The sequence below is a fragment of the Monomorium pharaonis genome, chromosome 8, assembly GCF_013373865.1.
Source record: "Monomorium pharaonis isolate MP-MQ-018 chromosome 8, ASM1337386v2, whole genome shotgun sequence".
NCBI classification, from domain to species: Eukaryota; Metazoa; Arthropoda; class Insecta; order Hymenoptera; family Formicidae; genus Monomorium; species Monomorium pharaonis.
Genome location: NC_050474.1, coordinates 18,075,468 through 18,098,419, shown reverse-complemented (window position 1 = coordinate 18,098,419; position 22,952 = coordinate 18,075,468). Strand labels below are relative to the sequence as shown.

At 29.4% G+C, this 22,952-nt stretch overlaps 2 protein-coding genes and 1 long non-coding RNA gene across 4 annotated transcripts; 2 read left to right on the top strand and 1 right to left on the bottom strand.

The window, feature by feature from the left end:
- Positions 1 to 121: 121 nt before the first annotated feature.
- LOC118646945 lies at positions 122 to 2,509 on the bottom strand. Its single transcript, XM_036290897.1, has 3 exons — positions 2,412 to 2,509; positions 804 to 1,001; positions 122 to 209 (listed from the first exon to the last, which is right to left on the bottom strand). The coding sequence occupies exons 1-3, from the start codon at positions 2,507 to 2,509 to the stop codon at positions 173 to 175; spliced, it is 333 nt and encodes a 110-aa protein (XP_036146790.1). The 3' UTR covers positions 122 to 172.
- Positions 2,185 to 13,344, top strand: LOC105830112 (formin-binding protein 4). 2 transcript variants are annotated; one of them, XM_036290556.1, is made up of 13 exons: positions 2,185 to 2,614; positions 2,790 to 2,944; positions 3,003 to 3,111; positions 4,482 to 4,661; positions 4,746 to 4,911; positions 5,596 to 6,329; positions 6,918 to 7,321; positions 7,430 to 7,563; positions 9,410 to 9,552; positions 10,145 to 10,387; positions 10,800 to 11,131; positions 11,692 to 12,009; positions 12,612 to 13,344. In XM_036290556.1, the coding sequence occupies exons 1-13, from the start codon at positions 2,539 to 2,541 to the stop codon at positions 12,702 to 12,704; spliced, it is 3,087 nt and encodes a 1,028-aa protein (XP_036146449.1). In that variant the 5' UTR covers positions 2,185 to 2,538; the 3' UTR covers positions 12,705 to 13,344. The 2 variants fall into 2 exon arrangements, with proteins under 2 accessions (XP_036146449.1, XP_036146448.1); XM_036290555.1 differs by having other exon boundaries at positions 11,689 to 12,009.
- Positions 13,345 to 17,112: 3,768 nt separating this feature from the next.
- Positions 17,113 to 20,952, top strand: LOC118647143. The gene is made up of 2 exons (XR_004964458.1): positions 17,113 to 18,226; positions 20,031 to 20,952. It is a non-coding gene; the product is annotated as an uncharacterized LOC118647143 (long non-coding RNA).
- The last annotated feature ends 2,000 nt before the right edge of the window (positions 20,953 to 22,952 follow it).

Here is a 22,952-nt window from a genome sequence, read left to right as displayed (position 1 = left end):
TTTTTTTATGCAACTTTGAAATAAATTTATTATTTCATTTTAGTCTACAAAACAATATTGCAACCAACCATATTACAAAACAATATTACAATCAATTACGCTGAAAAAATCAAATATTTCCTTAACTGGTCCTTAATATTTTTATCCGGTTTTACATCGTCCGGATATAAAACTAATTTGAGACACCTCGGCAGTTCTTCGGCTGCTTCCTACGAATAATAGAACATAATTCTGATAACGTACAGTTAGAATACTTATAAAATTAAATTATGTAATAATTTTTCATAAGTCTTGTTAATAAATTCGAGATTATCTTTGTTGCCGCTGAGATCTCAGAAAGAACTTATATGATGAATAATATTGTCATAACTAACAAATATTGATAACATAAATCGTAAGCGGTTAATGTTTGTGCATTAATAAACAACAGAGCTGATGGAGCGTGGCTCGCAACCTTTTCTCTTTATCTCTCTTTCCCTCCTCACCCCATCTTTGATTATAAGATATAGAAATAATTAATTTGCGAGACATGCTTTGTCAGCCCTGTTGTTCATTAATGCACAAACATTAACCGCTTACGATTTATGTTATCAATATTTGTTAGTAGGTAATGACAATATTATTCATCGTATAAGTTCTTTCTGAGATCTCAGCAGCAACCAAGATAACCTCAAATTTATTAACAAGACTTATAGAAAATCATTACATATATAAAAAAATATTACATAATTTAGTTTTGTAAGTATTTGTAGTAATGTATTCAATATAAATATCAATATTGCGTGACATAAGGGAAAGATTACCTTGGATAAAGAATCTCTTGCGAAATCGTGCAACCCAGCAAACGTAAACTCATCGGAAAGACAAAACAGCTAGGGACACTGTGGGAACCGCCGACACTGCCGTAGGTAGCGCTTAAACTGAGTATGTTCTGCAGAATATACGTTGACAGTTTTACGCTCAGATTAATGTTTACAAGGGAGAATAAGGTAATGATAGCGCTTTAGTTGTGAATCAGTGCGCGATCGATGTAAATTTTTATACATGAGATAACCGCAAGGTTCTTATTTATGTTCTCATATATTACGGATAATCACAGTGTACGGATAATCAGTATAAGCATCGTAGTTTGTTCGTACATTCTGAGTATGAACTTAAGAACATATGAAAAATGATATACTGATCAAGATGTTATACGAATATACTTAGAATGTTAGGAATGGTACGTACGACTACAGTACTTTCAGTATGAGTATATAATATTCGTATAATATCATGTGCTATGTGGGATAACTATTTTGAAATTTATTTATGTAAAAAGATTATAAAAAATATATATATTTCCACATAAGAAACAATAATATTTCTTTGTTCTATAAATTTAATTTACAAAATTTTAAATATTAAATTTATTTGATAATAATATTAATTATAATATATTATATAATTATTTTGAATAATTTTTTAACAGATACATCATTTAATTTAACATATATAATATATATTGTATGTATATATATGTATAATATTGTATGTATAATATATATATATATATTGTATATATATTATATATGTATATAATACTCTTCAAAATTTTTTACTTTCAATATAATTGTTTTAACTCTACCCTGCATAAAATAATGATGTCTTATTCAAAAATAGTATTTTGCATTCACCGAGATTTTATTGTGAATTCTGCTTTACAAAAATCTCGGGTTGAATCGTGGCCGATACTTTTTTAATGCAAAAGTTAATTTCGCATTCATTTGAATGTCTCAATCTTATTGCAATTGAATGCAAAGAATGTTAATTTAGAGTCAACTTGACTCAGTCAAGTGAATTTCTTTTGAATGCGAGAGTTAATATTTGAAATGAATTGAATCCTTAAAAAGCAGTATTCAGAAGATATTCAATTAAATATCCTTTGAATTTTGCTTTTTGCAAAATGCCAATATTTTCTTTTCAATCCGACGTTTTATGCAGGGTAATTAAATCAATTGTATAAGCCATTAACGATGGATAAAAATGTTAACTTATTCAATTCTGTTTGCAATATATCATTTAATTGTTATTATATTTATTATAAACATTTTTAATCTAATCTCTCCAAATTGACAAAAAACACAGGAAGTCGGCTAGAAACGGAAACTACAGTATCTACGGTGCTGCTATTACGGAAATTGTGAACTTTATCCCCTCCAAAATACAGAGCTTCGTGCCGTTGGTGGACTGTGGAGGTGTGGAGTTGATTTATAAACCTATGGGTGTTTTAGGTTAGCTTCACGATTCAACTTTATTGTCATCAAAATTTCATACGCAGTGATTGCTACGTCGCGGTAGGCAGAGGAAACGCATCGTCATTAATTATTTCAAATGACATGCAAATGATATGTGCGCGCGTATACGTATACCTCTGCCTGTGCTTGGAGTCGTCCTGTGTGAGCAAAGACCGAGGTTGACCAAGAGTGCGTGCTACCACGCTTGAAACTTCTCGTTGAGTTCTTCGCATCTGGCCTTCACATCGCTATTTTTCGTATTATGAAGAGACGCCAGAGGAGGCCGGTCCTGACGCTCAACAAGCCCCAAGGCAGTCATCACGGCGAACACGCGCAAAGTAACCAAGCGTATTTGTTTTCAGTTGGTCAGCTGACTGTGTTGACAGTTTTTTCACTTTATTGTCTAATAAAAATACTTTATCAATATTAATAATTGTTGAAACATACAGGTTGAGAATTAATGCGTAGTGTGATTTCATTTATTTACTTTATTTGCATTATAAATTTTTACAGATAGATGCAAGCCAGTAAATAATGTACAACCCACACGGGGCGAGGCCAATAATCCATTGGCCAATATGTTGTGCCAATACAACTCTGATAGCGATACAGAGGATCCTAAAAAGGATACGCAGAAATTGGACGATCAAGTCAATGATTTTCTTAAGGTAATGCATGATACGTTTTCTATGTTAGAAAATTATACTTATGTATTATCTCTTATAGGAAATTCAACTTATTGCCCCTGAGCAACCTATATCGAACGTTGCTAATGATCCAAGTTTAATGACTAAAGCAGTTTCACGATCTGAGCATCATACAAGTCAACAAACATGTAAGAATTAAAGATAAATAATATTACAACGTATGTTATGGCTGCATTCTGATATTTACTGTCAGTACTGAAAATCTACAGTATATGTGACGTAAACTATAGATTTTCAGTACTGGCAGTGAATATCGGAACGCAGCCTATATTATTATTAGCATTTAAACATCTGTATAGAAAAAATATTCTTATTGTGAAAATATCTTTATCGAGAAGTTTAATATTGAAATGATACTACATACATTAAACAGATAACTGTTAACATGAAGAAATTTTGATTAGTTTTACTAAAAAAATATCTTATTATTTGATTTTTAATAATTTTCATGAGAAAATTATTAAGGATGTATTGGACATACAATCTTAGACAAAAGTGCATGAAATTTTAAATACTTAAATATCTGTCTAACGCATAATAAATCTAGATGTAAGAAATTTGAACGATAATTGGAGTCTTATTTTTACTCTCACAAAGATATTTTTCATGTATTTGCGATTTTTTTCACTTATAAGTTTAAACTTTTGACAGTGAAAATGCACAATTATCTTAAGTTATATTTTATTTCTTTAAAACGGTGTAGTGAAAACAATTGAAACTTGGCAGATATTTTCATCTATTTATATATATTAAATGTACAAAAAAGTTCAAAACACTGGTACTATTTCTTCTATATTTTTTTTTAGCTGTTTTATCATGATTTTACATGGTATCCTTTTCTATCTTATGGAAAAAGACGATCTTGATGGATAAAACAGCTAAAAAAATATAGAAGAAATAGTACCAGTGTTTTGAACTTTTTTGTACATTTAGTATATGAATAGATGAAAATATCTGTCAAGTTTCAATTGTTTTCACTACACCGTTTTAAAGAAATAAAATATAACTTGAGATAATTGTGCATTTTCACTGTCAAAAGTTTAAACTTATAAGTGAAAAAAATCGCAAATACGTGAAAAATACCTTTGTAAGAGTAAAAATAAGATTCCAATTATCGTTAAAGTTTCTTACATCTAGATTTACTATGCATTAGGCAGATATTTAAGTATTTCAAATTTCATGCACTTTTGTCTAAGGTTGTATGTCCGATACATCCTTAAATCAAGAATTACAATCTCTTAATACCATTATTATTAAAACAATTATATATATATATATATATATATATATATATATATAACTCTTCAAATAATAAGTAACATAATATTAAAATAAAGATAAAATATTTTGTTGAAATTTAAGATTATCAAATTCTTTAAAAAAGAATTAATTATATATTACTAAAAACATAATTTCTTGCTTACATATGAAATAATAATTATTAAATAAAACGTATTATTTAATTTGAGGTTAATGTTTTTTTCTGTGTATATTTAAGTGTGGCAAGAGTGTTATGACGAATCTACCGGTTATCCTTACTATTGGCATATCGAAACTAACGAAGTGACATGGGACATGCCAGAGGAATTACGCTTATTACAAAAACAATCGGAGACAGGATCAGGAGCGAAACAGCCTATCCAAGGACCACATTGGGTAGATTTTTCGTCCATCGCATGTAATTGTTCTATACATTTTTCTATTATTATTAGTATTTTTAAAAAGAAAGGATTATAAGGATTAATATTGATATTTGTTGCAGATCGTCAGTCTCAGGCAAATATACCAGAAGGTATGATACCACAAGAAGTTGTAGCAAGAAACCGTAATAGATTTTTGCACAATGAAACTCCTAAGAAACATAATTCGGAAAGTAAACCGGAAATTACGAATGAGTCTCCAACAAAGGATGACGATTCCGACGATGGGTATGGCAAAAAAGTTATATTTTAAATAAAATAAAAGTTTATTTATCGAAATCAAACAAGTCCAAAAAATTTCAAGAAACAAAGAGCTTTTCATCTTCAACCTGTTTACTACATATAAATGTAATTTTTTAAAGACATAGTAGATATAAGAATAAAATTGTAGATGTTTTAATTAATATTTTAACAATCTTTTAAAAGAAAAAAAAATCTCGACTTATTTGATTTTTGTAGAAATTTTGTTATAATCTATCTATATACGACTTTAATAATTATAAAGAATGAAAAAAGAAATATTCTTTTTTGCAAAATTTTATACATTGTTAAAACATTTTTTTTATTTCTCTTTATATAAATAAATTATATGTAATAAATTTTTTCCAGACATATAATAAGCATAAGAACAAAATCTTAGACTTTTATTAATATTTTAAGTACTTATTTAAAAAAATAAAATCAAAAATTTAGACTTATTTGGTTTTTGCAGAAAATGTATATTTATTACCTATTTATATTTTTTGTTTTTTATTTGATTCGTGTTGGAATTGTTCACAATTTTGACATTACTAATAGAGAATAATTTGGTGCCATAAACCAAATAAAAAAAAAAGATTTATTTGGTTTATTTTGTAGGAACCTTTCAGTTACCCCTTGACATGATAAAAAAAATATTTTTTAATTTTATAGACGGATAGAGATGATTACGTCTTTCGGTAGCGACGGAAGTGATTCGGAGGACGAAAATAATTCCTTGGAGGAGAAGAAGATATCGGTGCCTGTATCTGAGTCTAAAAAATCCATTTCTGCGCCGCACGCGAAAAGCGGCGAGATTGGACCTGCTGTTTGTCCAACGGGAATACAATCGCCTACTCAAAATTTGTTCCATTTGTATAAATCTGACTCAACTGACATATCAAATTCTACAAATCATCCCAATAAACAACTTGACGAACGTAAAATAACCGAATCTGAGAGCAAAAATAGTGCAGCTCAAAGCGAAAAAGAGTTCTCAACAGGGAACAAAAATAAGAAAGATATTAATGTACATAATACAGTTCCAAAATTAGATCTCAATGTGTCCTTAGTACCTGGTTATGGAGATGATTCGGATGGAGAAGAGGAAGTTAAACCTAAGCAAGAGATAAAACCTTTGTTTCCAATTGTGCAGAGTGAGGAATATGTAAACGTAACAAACTCATTAAAAAATACTCAAGATGTTTCTGCAAAAAATTCTGGAAGTGTACAGGCTTCTGATCAGTGTAGCGATAGTAACGATGATTTGCAAGAAACGAAAAATGATAACGAAAAAACGGATAAAGAATCGAAAACGGATGAAGATAAATCTAAGACAAATATATTTTTAGAGGATATGCAAGTATGTGGCAAGGCTTTTCAAAGAAAGAAGCGGATAGCATTTGATGGTATCAAATTATATCAATTGTTTTTATTTCAAAACTGTATCAATCAATTTTTTTATCCTGAAAATTATACACTGTAAAAATTCGAAAATGTTTGCTATTTTCTCGCATTTTACGAAAAATTAAGTATATAAAGTCTTAAAAAAATTTTTGCGGTTTATTATAACAAATTTTTCTGTTTTTTTTTGTACCTTTAGTTCAAAAGTTAAAAAACATTTTGTAAAAAAATAAGTTTTTACATAAAAATTCAATATAGCAATAAATTATTTAAAACAAGCACTTTAAAACTTAAAATATTTTTTAATTAAATTTTGTGATGTTTTATTATATACAATATTTTAAAATTAAACAAAAATATTGAAAAAATTAACTTTTAATTTTATGTATCAGAAACAAAACGTAGAGGAACACAAATTTAAAGTTTTGTCTTTGCTTATGAAGATGTGTTTGGAAATTTCTCTGCGACTCTATTTCACTGAAATACTCACTTTTTGGTGAAACGCGAGAAAATCGTTAACGTTTTCAAACTTTTAGTCTGCAGTGTATTTTTATAATTATTATATAAATAAATATTTTTTTCTATAATTTTAGTTACATCGTCTAAAATTAAACAAAGTAATAATATGTATCATGAAAATATAATTCGAGAGGATAATAGCAGCGATCTTACGAGTAGTGACACTACTTCGCGCAATGCCGAGGACAGTGACATGGAAGTAAATAATCAGTTGGGTACAGAAAGCCAGGATTGCGATGACTCGCATAAGGAGGTAGACCAGTCTATTAGTATTAAGACTGAAGAAAAGCTTAATTCGAAGGACGAATCATCTGACTCGGAAGTATCTGCGGAACCCAAAATAGCATTGAGTGTTGTCAAGGAAAAGGGCAACGAAGAAATGAATGATTTGTCTCAAGTTATAACGGAGAAATTAAAGTTTCTTTCCGAAGGGAGGGAGAATGTCTCTGCTGTTCAAACAATGCAAATTCAACTACAAGTTAGTATTTATTTTTATATGTATTTCATTTATTATCATCACATTATATTGTTTTTGAAGCGACAATTACTGTGAACTTTATTAATATAAATTACTGTATTATTATAGACATTATCTACTGCATGGACAGCAGGTAGCTTAGAGGACAGTTATTTTCAAAAGTGGCTAACTAATACAAATCATGAATTGGAAAGATTAGAGCAAGACGCAGCACCAGCTGGTTGGCTATGTCAATGGGATAGGTACAGTATTCCATATGCAATTTGCACTTTTCGATATAAATGTAGGTACTTTAAGCGGGAGGGAAAATATCGTTCAATGACTTTAAATGTATCATTAATTTGTACAATAAATATATTTATATATTTGTATATAAATATATTTATATAAACTCTCTCACCTATACATATACAATTGCCATGTACTGCTACATGATTTCATTCATCGTTAAAAAAGTTTATTTATTTTTAGCAAAAATTTATATAGATACAAATTAGTCAATTTAGTAGATTTAGTATTAATTTTAAAGAAATATTGAGTTTAATATTTATGACGATTTTTGTAGGGCGCTAAATAAACTTCTAATATTTCGATATCTAATATACATTTCAATGTACCTTTTGAATTGTTTTTATATAATTTATATTTTTTTATAAATAAACTCAAACTAAAATAGGTCATAAATATTAATTTAGCATAATATTGACGATAATAAAATAACCAGTGTTACATTGTATACAATGGTTATATACAATGATCTTATATCTATAGATAGTTACATTTTTTTAGTTTAGAACAATGATGCAGCTGACACAAATTTATTATTTCATACGCAAGTTTTTTTTTTAGCTAAAGTGAAAGTGCAAAACTCGTAAAAATCACAATCTCAAAGTGTAACATATTCTCTTAGTGTTAAATTGAGTCTTTGATCTTGTGATATTGCCAATGTGATAATACGTGCTGAGTGATGTAATATTTTTCATGTAAATGAAAGCGCGATAATCGAGTAACAAATATGTTACTTGGATTAAAGATTTGTTTGTGCTATGAATAGTTATGAGGAAAGTGCAAGATCAAAGTAAGGCAAGAAAATGTGATTCAAAAAAGTGAAAAAACTTTAATATTCTTTGATCGCAACAGGGTTAATTCGCGCTTAGTATAATAATATATAGATGATACATAGCAAAAAAATGTATCGCTCTAGTGAATTATATATTAAATGATTATAAAAACATTTAAATATTTAACATATTTTATATTATTGATGATATTGATATAATTATTAAAAATAAGAACACTACTTTTTTAACTTACTTTTTTTTTTAAAGAAATTATTAACTGAAAACATTTTATGTAAATATTTATAAACAGATTAATTTTATTTTTTTTCTGGAAACATATATTGTATATTATATATATATATATATATATATATATATATACATAAACCTAAGTAAATCTAACATATTTATTTTGTTAGATATACGAAAATTATTTAATAAAATGCGAAATAAAAAATACATTTTTTTATGTACACACATTTCAAAGTGTATAAGAAATTTACCTGGTATTATACTTTTGTTCGTTAATCTATTCGATAACAAACGACGATTAACAATGTAAGTATTATCCTATCTATTATATTTATTAATATCTGGTGAATCCTTGGAAACATACTGATCGCAAATAAACCAGATATTATTAGGATTTGATTTTCATCATTTTCCCTGCGCTTCATTCACGATACCTCACTTCTCCTTTACTTTGCTGTAATCTCGCATTAATGTTTCCCACGAGAGAACACATTGATAATAATATAATTACATCTCCCATCTCTCCTGTAATGAAAGGCCTTCGTCGAGTAAAAACGAGACACGACATTGCAGGTAGGAGTGATTACTAGATTATGTTCTATTAATTTTTGATTTCGTTTTAAGAAACCGGCGAGTACACCGCGCGACGAATGTTTCGCCACGGAAATATTATTTAAGCGTGTATTGAATGTAACATAGAAAATTACAATAGAAAACAGGCACCACCTATCTCATTAATGTCTCATGTCCCATTTCGGTCGGGGGATTTTTCTAGGTCACATAAGCGGTATTACTATCACAATACATCCACTGGGACGTTACAGTGGACTTATCCTGACACCGGTATTGCCGGTGGTACTGAGGAGATGGAATTATGCACTACTCCGCCACCAGAATCCGAAGAGTTGTCAATCACAGGTATAAAAAAAAAACAGTATCAAAAATTAGTATGAAATTAGAATTAATATATTCTATTTAACATTGTTTTATATATAAGCACAAAATTATATTCCTTCTCATATATAATGTAATCTTTTTTAAAGAATTTAATAATCTTAAATTTTAGCAAAGTTATGTGTTTATTTTAATATTATATAGTTATTTAAAAAATACACTACATATAATTGTTTTGATAATAGTATTAAAAAATTATAATTTTGGTTTAGAGATATTACTTTTTTTCCTTTTCAATTTAATGAAAAATTATTGAGAATATTTAGAATATATAAATAAGAAATTATTAATTCTTATTTAGTGATATCTTGCATGTAAAATTTAATCTTTAAAGAATTTAATAATTTTAAATTTAGGAAAATAATATTTTAATATTATTCAATATTATAATCGTAATCTAAAGAGCACAACGTAGAATATAGAGATTCTCAAAACAAGAATACTGTCTTTATATATATTTATTTACGTATATACATAAAGTATTCTTTACAATATATTATTTATAAAAAATGCATAAATTAAACTCTAATCTACTCCATCGTCATCGTTATGATAGAACCACCTCAAAAAACGAAGGAGAAGCAAGCGGAGGAGATGGATGATAATAAAGCGGATGACGAGAACATATCAACGGATGGACGTCCTGCGACTTTGGAAGCACCACCTCCACCACAGATATCTAATCCCAGTCCACCACCACCCCCAAGAATATTTGCGGAAGATCTGAAGAAGGACAAGAAAAAAAGAGAGAGACCCGATGAAAAATTCTTAGACGCAAAGAGAAAGCGTTTGGGAAAAGGTAATGAATTATTACTACTGTATTTATACATTTAAATTATTATTATTATTATAAACAAGATATATACAGTTCGACAGTAGATAGGAGAAAATTTAAAGAACGTCTAGAGATTCTAGATGATAAAATAAGATAAAAATCAAGAGTAATAAAATTACGATTAAGGCTTTATTTTTTTAATTATAAATTTTAAATATTTATGCTTTAACCACTCTTTACGTAAGCATTTATAAATAAAAGTAAAACCTTAATTGCAATTTTATTATTCTTGACTCTCTCCTTCTTTGTCTTTGTAAAGTTTCACTAGAAGCAGTCCCTAAATTTTCTATTTGTTGTTGAACTTCCTGTATAATTAATGCTGTAAATATAATTATAAATGAAATGCGAAAAAAAAGATTTGTATTTTGTTTCACAGATAGAATAATGTCTCTGGATACGCAGATGACAGTGAATCCTGTCTTAGATTCTTTGTCCTACGCGCATCCACAGGTGGCTGTGTCATCTCAAAGTTCGATACCTCCAAATCACGCAAATATTGAACCTCTGCCACCTGGTGTGGATTTGCCGGATACGTCTTACGAAGCTGCTACTCTTAAAGGAATAATATATAATGCGGCATCACAGCCAAGTAATGCGATTTATGCGCCTTCGATTGCGGATCCAACGATACCTATCCTAAGTCATCAAGCAGGTCTTCTCCAAGAACCATTTGTCCATTATCCGACTTTTCATCAACATTTGCATAACGTAAATATATTCTGCATTTGAATATATTAATAAATTATAGATATTATACACATTCAAAAAAAAGTGTATAATTTTATGACATTAAAATGTTTGATTTTTATCTCTGTTTATAAATACCTTTTAAAAAGTTAGTTTTAATTGTGTTTACATTTAAAACATTAAAATGTTTAAAGCTGTTAAAGAGATCATTTTTAAACGTTTTTTTAGTATTTTACATCCAAATACTGTTCAAAAGTAAGATATTTTTAACTATTTAAAAAAATAAAAAAATAAAACATTTTAATATCTTAAGAATAAACACTTTTCAATGTAATATAATAGAATTGTATAATTAAATATATAGTGTTGTATAATTAGAAATATTATAGTATATCTCATGCATGTTGAATATAAATATGTGAAATGTATTATATATTTTTTTTTATTTTTATACAGTAAAAAATATATAATAGCAAATATATAATAAATATCAAAAAGAAAAATAATTATAGAATGCATATAGTTTGAAGAAAATTACATATGCAAGTATGTGTAACTTATATATATGTATCTGTTAGCAGACAATCGCAGTTGCGAATAAACACAGTGGACAAAATGCAATTCAATTCATGGTAGGATACACGCCGATTTATACAAACAACAAAATCATTGCTAAACCGCCGGTCAAAGCTTCGAAGGAATCTTTGGGATCTGCTCTTGATTCCTTTTACAATGATATTGCGCGTATCGAGAAAACAGAAACCGAACGGATAGCACAGCAAGATGTTGTTGCCACAGTAACGGAACAAGTGTCTACCCCAATGGAGGAAGCGAAGCCGGAAATGGAACCGGAAACTGCACCCAATGACACAGCAATGAAGGAACGAAAGAAGAAAAAGGTGATATTTTTATTTATTGTTGTATTTGTACCTCTTTTGATACTATTTTTTGCATAAAAGTAATAGAAGGTATTTAAATAAAAATAGTATAAAGAATATTCATATAAAAACAAATTTTGTATATTCCTTTATGTGCAATTTTTTGTTAAATTAGGCCTGCTCAAAACCCGACTCGCATGTTGAAGCGCTTTTATCTCGTGATATCGAGCTGGAGCGAGATAGAGAATAAAAAAAAAATAGGCACTAAAGTTCTGCTTGAATCCAGATTTATTCAAAATGTCGAAGGGCGTCGTTCGTTCTACGAACTTCGTTCTATCGAAGCGACGCGCAACACGACGTAGAGGTGGAAGCGTTTCAGCTCGCAAGTCAGGTTTTGGACAGACCTGAATTATATGTATTAATTTTTGGAAATGGCAATTATATACTGCAATTGTTTATAACGAAATAAACCTTCCTTATGTTTCTTATCTTAATAGACAAATTTTTTAGAATTTTTTACATATGTATACATCTCGTATAATGTTTATTTTCTTTTCAATAATGCAGAAAAAATTAAATAAAAAGATATATCAATTAATCAAACATTCGACGCTTAATTCCAGACGAGGATCAGCAACAGCAAAAAACACAAGGAGATGTCGAGTATGGTGGCGAAATGGCAAAGGGTACAAAAGAATCTAGAGAACACTGTATAAATAATATAGAAAGCTATTTGAATAAAAATAATCAATTGCTGTACGAAAAATGATGTTACATAGACTGTGTTATTAGTACCTTTAGATTTCATTGTACATATATATGAACTATGTTATGTATGTTGTTAAATATTTCTTTTATTGTGAACTTATTTTAAATTTTTATCTGTAATTTGGTATATATTTGTATATATATTTGTGTATACACGAGTCTTGTAGCAATATTATTCGTATTATTAAACAATAGTACTCATTTCTCATGCAATTCCTGCATTTTACGATTCATTGTATATTTTGTGATAACTTTTATGCGCACCAGAAGCAAGCTATGTATTATTATTATTATTATTATTATTATTATTATTATTATTATTATTATTATTATTATTATTATTACTACTACTACTGTTATTATAGTTTGCACATATTTGTACAAAGTCAAAAATATGATATGATTGCATCTTTATAACTCTGTTTTTCTTTCAATATCAAGAGATACTACTTTATTGAATCAACGCAAATTATTTTTGCACATGTGCTAAGCGCAATACTTGGATCTTTATAGAATGTGAAGAATGAAATTCTACTTTATTGTAAACAAGAGAAAACGAAACAAAAATAAAGAGTATAATATTTCACATTACTGTTGTTTTATATTAAAAATGTTATGACTTAGAATTGGCAAAATTAAACAACTTACGTATATATATTTTTTATAATTTATAGATTATAAAATTATACAATATGTAATATATATGTTGTGGGACAGAAAAACAGAAAAAGTTATTTTTTTAAACTAAAATTAAAAACTAAATTAAATGCAAAATAACTGATAAAATTAATTTAGTTGCATTAAAAATTACATTAAAATTTTAAATTAAATTTAAAGTTAATATTAAATTCATTATTAAAAATGTATTAAATTCAACATTATGTATTAAATTAAAATAATTTCTTAAAATTAGATTAATATCAGAGTAATTAAAAACTATTTTCATTTTTATTTATTTTTTATTGGAATTTTCCTAATCTCTTTTCAATTTCGGTTTTTCATAACTGAAGATCATAGTTTCATTTGATCCATTAATGCTCGTATATGATGACTATTTTGGCAAACGTATTTTCAGTGGAATTGCAGCTTTCCTGTCTAATTTATCAGTACTTCATCATAAAGATTTGTAGTACTATTTATTTCTATTAATCTGCAATTAATGTAAGAAATTTAACGTATATTGTTAGCAATATTCCAAAAAAGTGCCATGGTACAATAATAGCAAACCATTATTTCTAGTTCTCGCTATTATCTACAGTACCGCTTAAAAATTGGGGAACGTTTTTCTAATTTCAAAACGAGAGAAAAATTTGAATATTTCCATAAGAAATAGTCATAAAATATATAAAAAGTATTTGAAAGTGCGTAGAAATAGCTTTCCAACTACGTAATTGAAAAATTTTTTAAGATTTTTTTATCATAAGTTAAAAATGAATTTGAAATATACTTTTTCAAGTTTTTTAAAAATATTTTGTGTCAAATCAGTTTTTTAAATAATAATACTACAAATTTTTTAGCATCTTATCTGAAACTGCTCAAAATAAACTTTTATTTGCTTCTTGCAAAATTATTTTATGATTTTTTTTCACGATGTTATAAGATTTCAAAGTTGATGACAAGAATCTTAGATTTAATATTCATACACAACAGTGGGAAATTTCCAAGCTGCCGAAATAGTTTGCACTGTTTGTTTACATTAGACTCTTGGACATACGAATATTGATTCGGTCGAGATAATATGTTTATTGCCAGAACACATTTTCAGTGTCGAATAAGTAACGTTCCCTAATTCTTGAACGGTATATATCTCCTATAGCCTTGAGTCTCAACGTAAGACTTTTCTTCAGGATAACTTTTGTGTAATTTTCATTTCACAGGCACCGATTAAATTCTATAGCATGATGAACAGATTATATAACTCCCTAGCATACAGTTCTTATATAGCGTTGTTATTTTTGTACAGAACTGATTTCTAATAGAAATCATATTTATCAATTGATAAGTGGTATTAGAAATTTCTTAACTTGATTTCAAATTGATCTTTTAAAAATGTATACAAATAAATCTTTACAAACTTTAAAATCTAAGGACAAAAGTAGATTCTAAGGTTTTAAGTTACAGAAAAAGTTGGATTCTTACCCGTTATACTATTGTAAATGCAGTTAAATTATGACAAAAATGGCAATTGGATCTTAGATTATAAATTGCAAAAATAATTATATCCTTTTAAGATTCTACATTTCGATCTCACGTCTAGACTCTCTTTTCACTACATTGTTTTAATAAACTAATGATAAAAAAAAGAAAATATTTTCTTATTATAAATATGATTATATCTATAAATGATTGTATTAGGTAGATTATTGTCAACAAAGCTACAGAAATTTTTAAAGTCACGTAAAAATTGTGTGCTAAAAAAATTATTAGGCTGAGTTTAATAATTTCATATAAATTTTATTTATTATTTCTTTTATAAAACTTTGCGAACTTTTCTACTGAGTTTAGTATTCTATTTTTATTTAAATCTGACATAGGAAAAAATATTATATTTACGTATTTTATATAATATTAATCGGGTTATAGAGATCAACTTCTTTCCATTATCAAATAAATTTAATATTTAATATTTTGCAAATTAAGTTTATAGAATAAAGAATTATTATTTTTTATGTGAAAAAATATATTTTTTAAATAATTTTTTACATAAATTTAAAAATAGTTTTATTAGGAAAAAAGTTAATATATAAAAAATTTTAACTTATAATAATTTCTAGTAATCTAAATAAAGATAAAATAAAGTTTTTCACCTAGATAATTTTATATAGATAATATTCTATTTTCTACCTTATTATTTAGTGTTCATTAATTGAATTCCTTTTTGAGTGTATGCTTGGTAGGAATAGCCAATTAGACAACTCACTCAGTTCAGTAACATCAGGTAACGTGATAATTAGCAACACACAGATAATTATCAACAAAGGTACCGAAATTTTTAGAGTCATGTAAAAATTCCGTGTTAGAAAAATTATTAGGCTGAGTTTAATAATTTCTTATAAATTTTATTTATTATTTTTTTTATAAAACTTATTTTGTGAATTTTTTCTCTAAATTTAGTATTTTATTTTTATTTAACCCATTTCCGCTCAATCCATTTTTTGACACTTGCTTATCTTAGCCAGATCTCACAAGAAAGAAATCCCATAAATATATTTCTAGTAAAAAGGTTTGTTCTGTTCGTTTCTGACATTAGTTTTAACGCATAATCCCGAAAAATTAATATGGCGATTCTAATGGAGATGAAAGTGAATCCGAATCTGTTTTCTCAATATTGCGCGCAATCGTAATTCTTGTTGATAGAATTTGTTTTTGAGTCTGAAAAACTACAAGATGATGTCCTGAAATATTTTTTAGATTTTCATCACTCTTCACACCTACTTTTAATCCTTTTGTGATTGCACTCCCATTTTTTATAAAAAATATACTTGGCTAATTGTATTGGTCTCAAGTTCATTTTTGAAAGTACGCGTTTACTATATGTACTTGGCGTATTCTTTTCACATTTTTAAGGTTTTTTGATAGGATTTAATAGTATATATAGAACTGTATTATTCAATATAATATTTTAATATTAAAAAGTTATAATAAATAAATTTTGTATAAATATTCTTATAGTTGACGCATTTAGTTCATATTATTATTTTTGTAAAGAAGACAATAATATAATAATTTTTTTCTTAAAGGTGTACACATGCACTTAGCATCTTTAAAAAAATTTTTTTTAAAAGATAATTTTGTTTGGATTATAATAACGTTGCAGCAATAATTTTTTGCTTACTGGATTGTTTGGGAATGGAATCACAAAAGGATTAGAAGTAAGAATAAAGGTGGGTGAAAAAGTAAAAAATGTTTTACGACATCATCTTGTAGTTCTTCAGACTCAAAGAAAAATTCTGTCAACAAGAATTACGATTGTAATATTGAGAAAACAGTCGAGTTCACTTTCATCCTCATTAGAGCTGCCATATTAATTTTTGCTGGAGTTGTGCGTTAAAACTAACGTCAAAAATGAAAAGAACAACCCTTTTTACTATTGGAAATGTATTTGTGGGATTTCTTTCTCGTGAAGTCTAGCAAAGATACGCAAGTATCCAAAAATGGACGGTTGGGCGAAATTGGTTAAATTTGATATAGAAAAAAACATAATATTTATGTATTTTATATATAATAATATTAATTGAATTAATAGAGACTTCTGTTTCTTACATGCTAAGAAAAACTTAATATAATTGAAAATTAATTTAATATTGGAATATATCTCATCACATATTGATCTTTTCTGAATTTATATCTATTTTATATTTCCTAATATCCTAATTTATCAATTATGATTGTTATTTTCTTTCTCACGCTCCATATTCTTTTTTCCACAAATATTTCACTTTCTCTCTTATATCTCCTCTTTCTTTCTTCTCTATTCATCTCATCCAGTTTTTTTATCCAATAAACAATTTAGCGCTAAATTGGTACTAAATACTATCTGTATCCGCTACCAGCTTGATTTTACTTGCAAAGTTTGCATCGTAATTTGTCGGTAAAAAGTGAGCAAGGTCTGTGCAACTCAGTTAATTGACGCCAAATTGCTTTTTGACAGCAATTTGATGTCATCCTCAGTGATTACAGTTATCAAAGAGTATATTAATACGATAAAATATTACAAATAATATCTACAGATTGCGACAAACATTATATATAAAGTTTCAAGTACAAAAGATGCAAAGATAATAGAATAAACATATTGGAAAAGTGTTTCGAAAATTCACAATGTGTCAATACATATAGTACACACACACATACATATATATGTATAATACACGCATAAGAAGCAGCGGAAAGGACAGGCCGAAGGACGGAAAATTCCGCGTAAGTCGGTAGTACGGGCCGAAGAGGTGAGGATGTGGGGTGGAGAACAGAGCGAGCCAGTCAGGCAACGCCGAGAAGAGTGCCCGTGGTATTGCGAGCGCAAAAACTCGGTAGCAAGAACTGAGGAAACTCGCGTCGAGAGGAGGATTATTGTCAGGCCCCAGTTGACAAGGAGTTATCGGAGAAAGATTCTCCGCGAGGACGAGGCCCGTGGTGGCGGGACAGACCGATCCGGTGAAAAATTCGCCGCGCCGCGAGGGAGCCGCGGAACCCCCCGCGAAGCTTGCACGATCCGCTCCTGCCGGCCGCAGGATCGCGAGCCCGGCGGTGGGCCCGGCCGCCCGGCGACGAAGCACCGACGCGCGACGTGATGCGCAGTATCATTGCGCATCCCTTGCGAAGTGGTTGTGTGTCGCGCTATATTGATCGCGTATCGAGCGCGATTTCGCGCTTGTGTTCTCATATTCTGGAAAGAAGGTGAGCCGGTCGGTGCTACGTGTGAGTGTGTCGTGTGTAAGCTAAACCGAGCCCACTGTTCAGGCAGTTCAAGGTGAGTTATTTATTTTATTTTATTGTAAGATCGCGGGTAGTCGGTGCGGCCGCGTCTTCGCCCCGCGATCGAGCCACATCTAGTATTAACTTTATCGATATCGCTGGTTTGCATGCCTTTGTCGTCGACCATGCTTTTCTTCCGGTAGAACGAGCTAGCCGACTTTCGCGCGTAAATTGAGGCTGCTTTTTCGTGATTCTCGCGATGTCGAATACATCGCGTTTGGCGCCCGACTTTGATCCGAGCTGCGTTCCATTTCACGTATAATGCGCATAAAAAGTAGAGTAAAGAAAAAATACCTGTATAATTAGATATATCAGGAAGTGTTATCTCTTTCTCTCCCTCTCTCTCTCTCTCGCTCTCTCGCTCTCTCTCTCTCGCTCTCGCTCTCTCTCTTTCTCTTTTTCTCTTTTTCTCGGTCACTAACAAAATCTGGTCACAATAAAATCTCAATTGTATCTACACGAAGACAATTTTCTTTTAAAATTTATCCTCAAAAATTGATAATTGTGGGAGAATGTGTTCCTCGAGGAATTTTATTATACTTTTTAGTAAAATTTACTATACTTTTAGTAAAATTAACTAAAGGAAGAGTAAAATTTACTATACTTTTAGTAAAATTAACTGAAAATATAGCAAATTTTACTAGAAAATATAATAAAATTCCTCGCGGTTACACATTATCCTAAAATGTCCAGATTTTGAGAGTAAGTTTTAAATTCTCTCCGTATATCTCTAATTATATTATTAATATTTTAATCAGAGATAATTGAACTGAAACAATTTTGCGCATTAACAATTGAGTTGCACACGTTAAATGTTTAGCAAGAAATTCGGGACCTGGATATTTTGAAAGCAGATAAATAGGTGATCATTTCGATACCATAATCGATAGCAGCAATATATATTTTTAAGGTAGTTTATTCTTGCGTGCGCATATTAACAATTGAGTTGTGCAAGCTAAATTTTGAGCAAAAAATTTGGCACCTGGATATTTTAAGAGCAGATAAATATCAATTTAGTATCATATTCGATGCAGCAGTTATCATTTTGTAAGGGTATTTTACTCTTGTATTTTTGTGAATTCTAAAGCTTTTTCAAGTTATTTTGCAAGTTAGGAATTTTTTAATTGTATATTTTACGAGTGTTTAATTGAAAAAGTACTTTATTAGTTGTCGTGGTATGTTTTAGCTTCTTATTTTTAGTCATTTTCTCTTACATCGTTGCGGTACGTAATTAATTTTACGCAAGTAATTTTGAATACCGGTATTTTGATAACCGTTCAATATTTTTGATATCTCTTCACAGTTTTTTAAAGGATAAAATGAGCAAAAAAATTCTGGTGTATTTGTTTTTTTGTTTATGCTTTTTTTTATTAGTGGGGGTGCTACCGTCATGTGAACTTAGCACTCCCACTTTTGGTATTAATCTTCTGTGAAAGGGTAGGATCAAAAAATTCGGGACTAGGGCGGAAAATCAGCAGATAATTAGTAGAAAATTATACGGTATTTCTGAACTTTTTTTTAGTGGTAGGGGGTGCTAGGTTTATTGAGTCTTCGAGAGAACCGGTTGACACCGTCACCGCCGTCGCATGAAGTAAATTCGATGTGATCTCTCCGATTAACATGTTTATTTTGTCCCTTTCGGGCAAATTGAGTCGGTGCATAAGAGTAACTTATCGATCGCGTAATCATTGAATGGCTTCTTCGCCATATTATATTCCATCTTCGCGCCTTCATTTTTTTGTATCACTTCGGTGTAGGACGAAGTTCTTCCGAAAATTGACTGTAGTTTCTGCTTTAAGGAATCCATTTTGAGGCTGGTCTGATGATCGTACCACCTCTTCGCCGATTTCGTGAACTGCGCGGACGCCGAGCAGAGTCACGCTATTGGACGCACCGTGCACTTGCGCCGCTCTCTCCACTCTTCTCACCCATAATGGTACGTTGTCTTCTCCTTAAATTAATGATATATATATATATATATGTGTGTATCTATGTATATATATAATAATATATATGTTGTATACAATAAGTATAATATATGTAATTAATTAATTATATATATACTTTTTACTATTACAAAATTTATTGCAACATTCCAATGTTACAACAAATTTTGTAACAGTAAAAAATTCAGTCAGTCTTTATTCTTTAAAATTTAGAGAGTCACTGTCGTCAGTCGTGCTTGCACACGACTCATTTGTTTGACGTAAAATGTTTATAATATGTTCCGTATTAGGAATTATTGTGTTCCATTTGGTTACAAAATTATATAAACATTTTTGAAGTATTAATCACAAATGTTCACTTGCCGTTGGGTACTGCAATTGAAGTACATGGAAGGTTTGAAAACAAACGTCGATGCCTTCTAGGGTGGAAGCATCTTCTAGAAACGCAATCCTGCTCCTTGTAGAGTTGAGCAATCACACGACGCTCACAGTATAAAGGTCAACCTAAAAATAAAAAAACAATTAATTACCACATTATATTAAGTATATCTTGTGATACAAGAGCACATGTTAAAGTTGAAATTTCAGAAGATGTCGAAGTAGAAGGCAAAGAAAGCTGAGGAGAGGCCTCTGTTTCTTCGCATACATCTTTATTGCGAAAATAATTTTACAATGCAATTCTTGCACCTATCGATGGTATAACATCGATTAGTTCAGGACTTCGATTAATAGTCATATATTTTAAAGAGTTATAATCGACATCATTATCTAAAAATTAAAATTAAGTACATAATAAATATAAAGTCTGGTGTAAATATTATATTAGAGTCAATTTTACTTCATGAGTTGATTTGGTAAAAACTTGTAACTTTTTCTTAAAAAATTATTTTCCTACTTTAAAAAATGTGTTTTTACAAAATCAACTAATATGGTAAAAATATATAATATATATATACACATAATATACACGCGCGCGCGCGCCCCCCCCCCCCCCCACACACACACACACAGTGAGAAATGATAATTGAAGTAGTCGATTCTACGTGTTTTGTTCTATAAATGAGTAATATATTACGATACTTACTTTTTAATTTCTTGCTCCAATGTTCTAAATTTAACATATGTAAAATATGTTTTACTTTGTTGTCCATTGTTTTGTTGATTGGTCTTAGGCTTGCCATCCTTCTATTCCTCCTCTTTCTAGCGCTGCTCTCCTTGCTTTTCTCCAGTTTGTCTGCTTCCAGTCTTCTCATCCAATTTCTCTCCTACATTCTCTTTTTATTGTACCTGGTTCCGCCTTCTTCATTTTTTCTTTATGTTTTATTGCTCTCATTCCAGTTTCCGTTTTTATCTTGTTAATCTTCATCTCTTCTCTTACAATATATGCCGTTGTGCATCTGTCTACTCCTATTATCCACTTTAAATATTTCTTTTGCAATTTTTCTACTTCTTTCCATTTATTCCAGCCCCATGCTTCTACTCCGTACAGTACTATGCTTTTAACCATTACGTTGAACATCGTCATTCTCCTCTTAATATTCCCTCCAAATTTCCTCTCTCCTATGCTTCACATTTGTGCCATCGTCGCCATTCCTCTACGTGTTACCTCCTTTATGTGTTGTCCGTTCTTATTGTTACTCTGAAAGGTATATCCTAGATATTTGTAAGTTCTCACCTCTTCGATTTCCTTACCTTCCCATCTCCACACGTTTTTTTCTTTTCTTCCTCCTTTCCTAAATACTAATATTTTTGATTTTTCCACGTTCAGTTCCATATCTTTCCTACTAAAATATATTGATAGCGAGCTATCACTTTTCCCAGCTCAATTTTACGACTCTCGTCGACCGATTAAACGATGTTCGTGTGTCACGTGGCGCCGGCGTGTGGTGGACGTGCCCAATAATCAAATTTTTGAATTGTAACTACCTAGCAACCACACGGTTAAAGGGTTTTAAATTTTGCGTTATCTGGCACTAAATTATGGCTGCGTTCCGATAAAAATCTAAATACACTAAATGCACTAGAGAGAGAGATAAGAACACTAAAAATCTAACTTGAAAAAACAACACCTACCAGGAACACTGTCGAGACAGTCCTGTGATAAAATATTGCAATGTATATTTTAACTGGTAAATTCTATATTCAAAAAATTTTGAGATAATATAGTTGAATCGAATGTTATTTGTTGTATCACAATTTTTGAATTTCTTTGAAATGTATATAACAAAATGTAAACGTCACGAAAGGTATAAAAAAGATATAGTAAAACCAACAGAAAAAAGTTGTGGGAGATTCGCATGAAACAAAGATTTGATCTACTTAAGAATTTATTAGACAGCAATTAAGAATTTATAAAACAGTTCCTTTAACTTGTACATTTACTTATGTACCAATTATTAAAACCTTAAAATTTTTATTTCAAAATAATTATTTTAAAGATATTATATTTAATTCAATGAAAAGAACTTAAATTGTAGCACATACAATAATCTTGCGGATGGTGAAATGTATAAAACCAATAAACTTTTCCAAAATTCCGAAAAATTAACCATTCAACTAGAAATATTTTTTGACGATTTTGAAATTTGTAACCCTTTAGGTAGTAAAACTTATAAAATTGGAGCGTTCTATTTTTTAATATGCAATTTACCTTTTCATTTCAATTCTACTTTAAACAATATTTATTTACTAGCTTTGTGTCATAGTAAAAATATAAAAGATGTTGGTATAAATTCCAGTTTTGAAGTAATTGTAAAAGAATTAAGAATTTTGGAA

Coding starts and splice junctions, on each gene's coding strand:
- LOC105830112 (XM_036290555.1), top strand. CDS start 2,539: ATGAAGAGACGCCAGAGGAGGCCGGTCCTGACGCTCAACAAGCCCCAA. Junction 2,615..2,789: donor TCACGGCGAACACGCGCAAA/GTAACCAAGCGT, acceptor AAATTTTTACAG/ATAGATGCAAGCCAGTAAAT. Junction 9,553..10,144: donor CGAAGAGTTGTCAATCACAG/GTATAAAAAAAA, acceptor TCGTTATGATAG/AACCACCTCAAAAAACGAAG.
- LOC118646945 (XM_036290897.1), bottom strand. CDS start 2,509: ATGCGAAGAACTCAACGAGAAGTTTCAAGCGTGGTAGCACGCACTCTT. Junction 1,002..2,411: donor GACTCCAAGCACAGGCAGAG/GTATACGTATAC, acceptor TCACAACTAAAG/CGCTATCATTACCTTATTCT. Junction 210..803: donor CAAGAGATTCTTTATCCAAG/GTAATCTTTCCC, acceptor TATTATTCGTAG/GAAGCAGCCGAAGAACTGCC.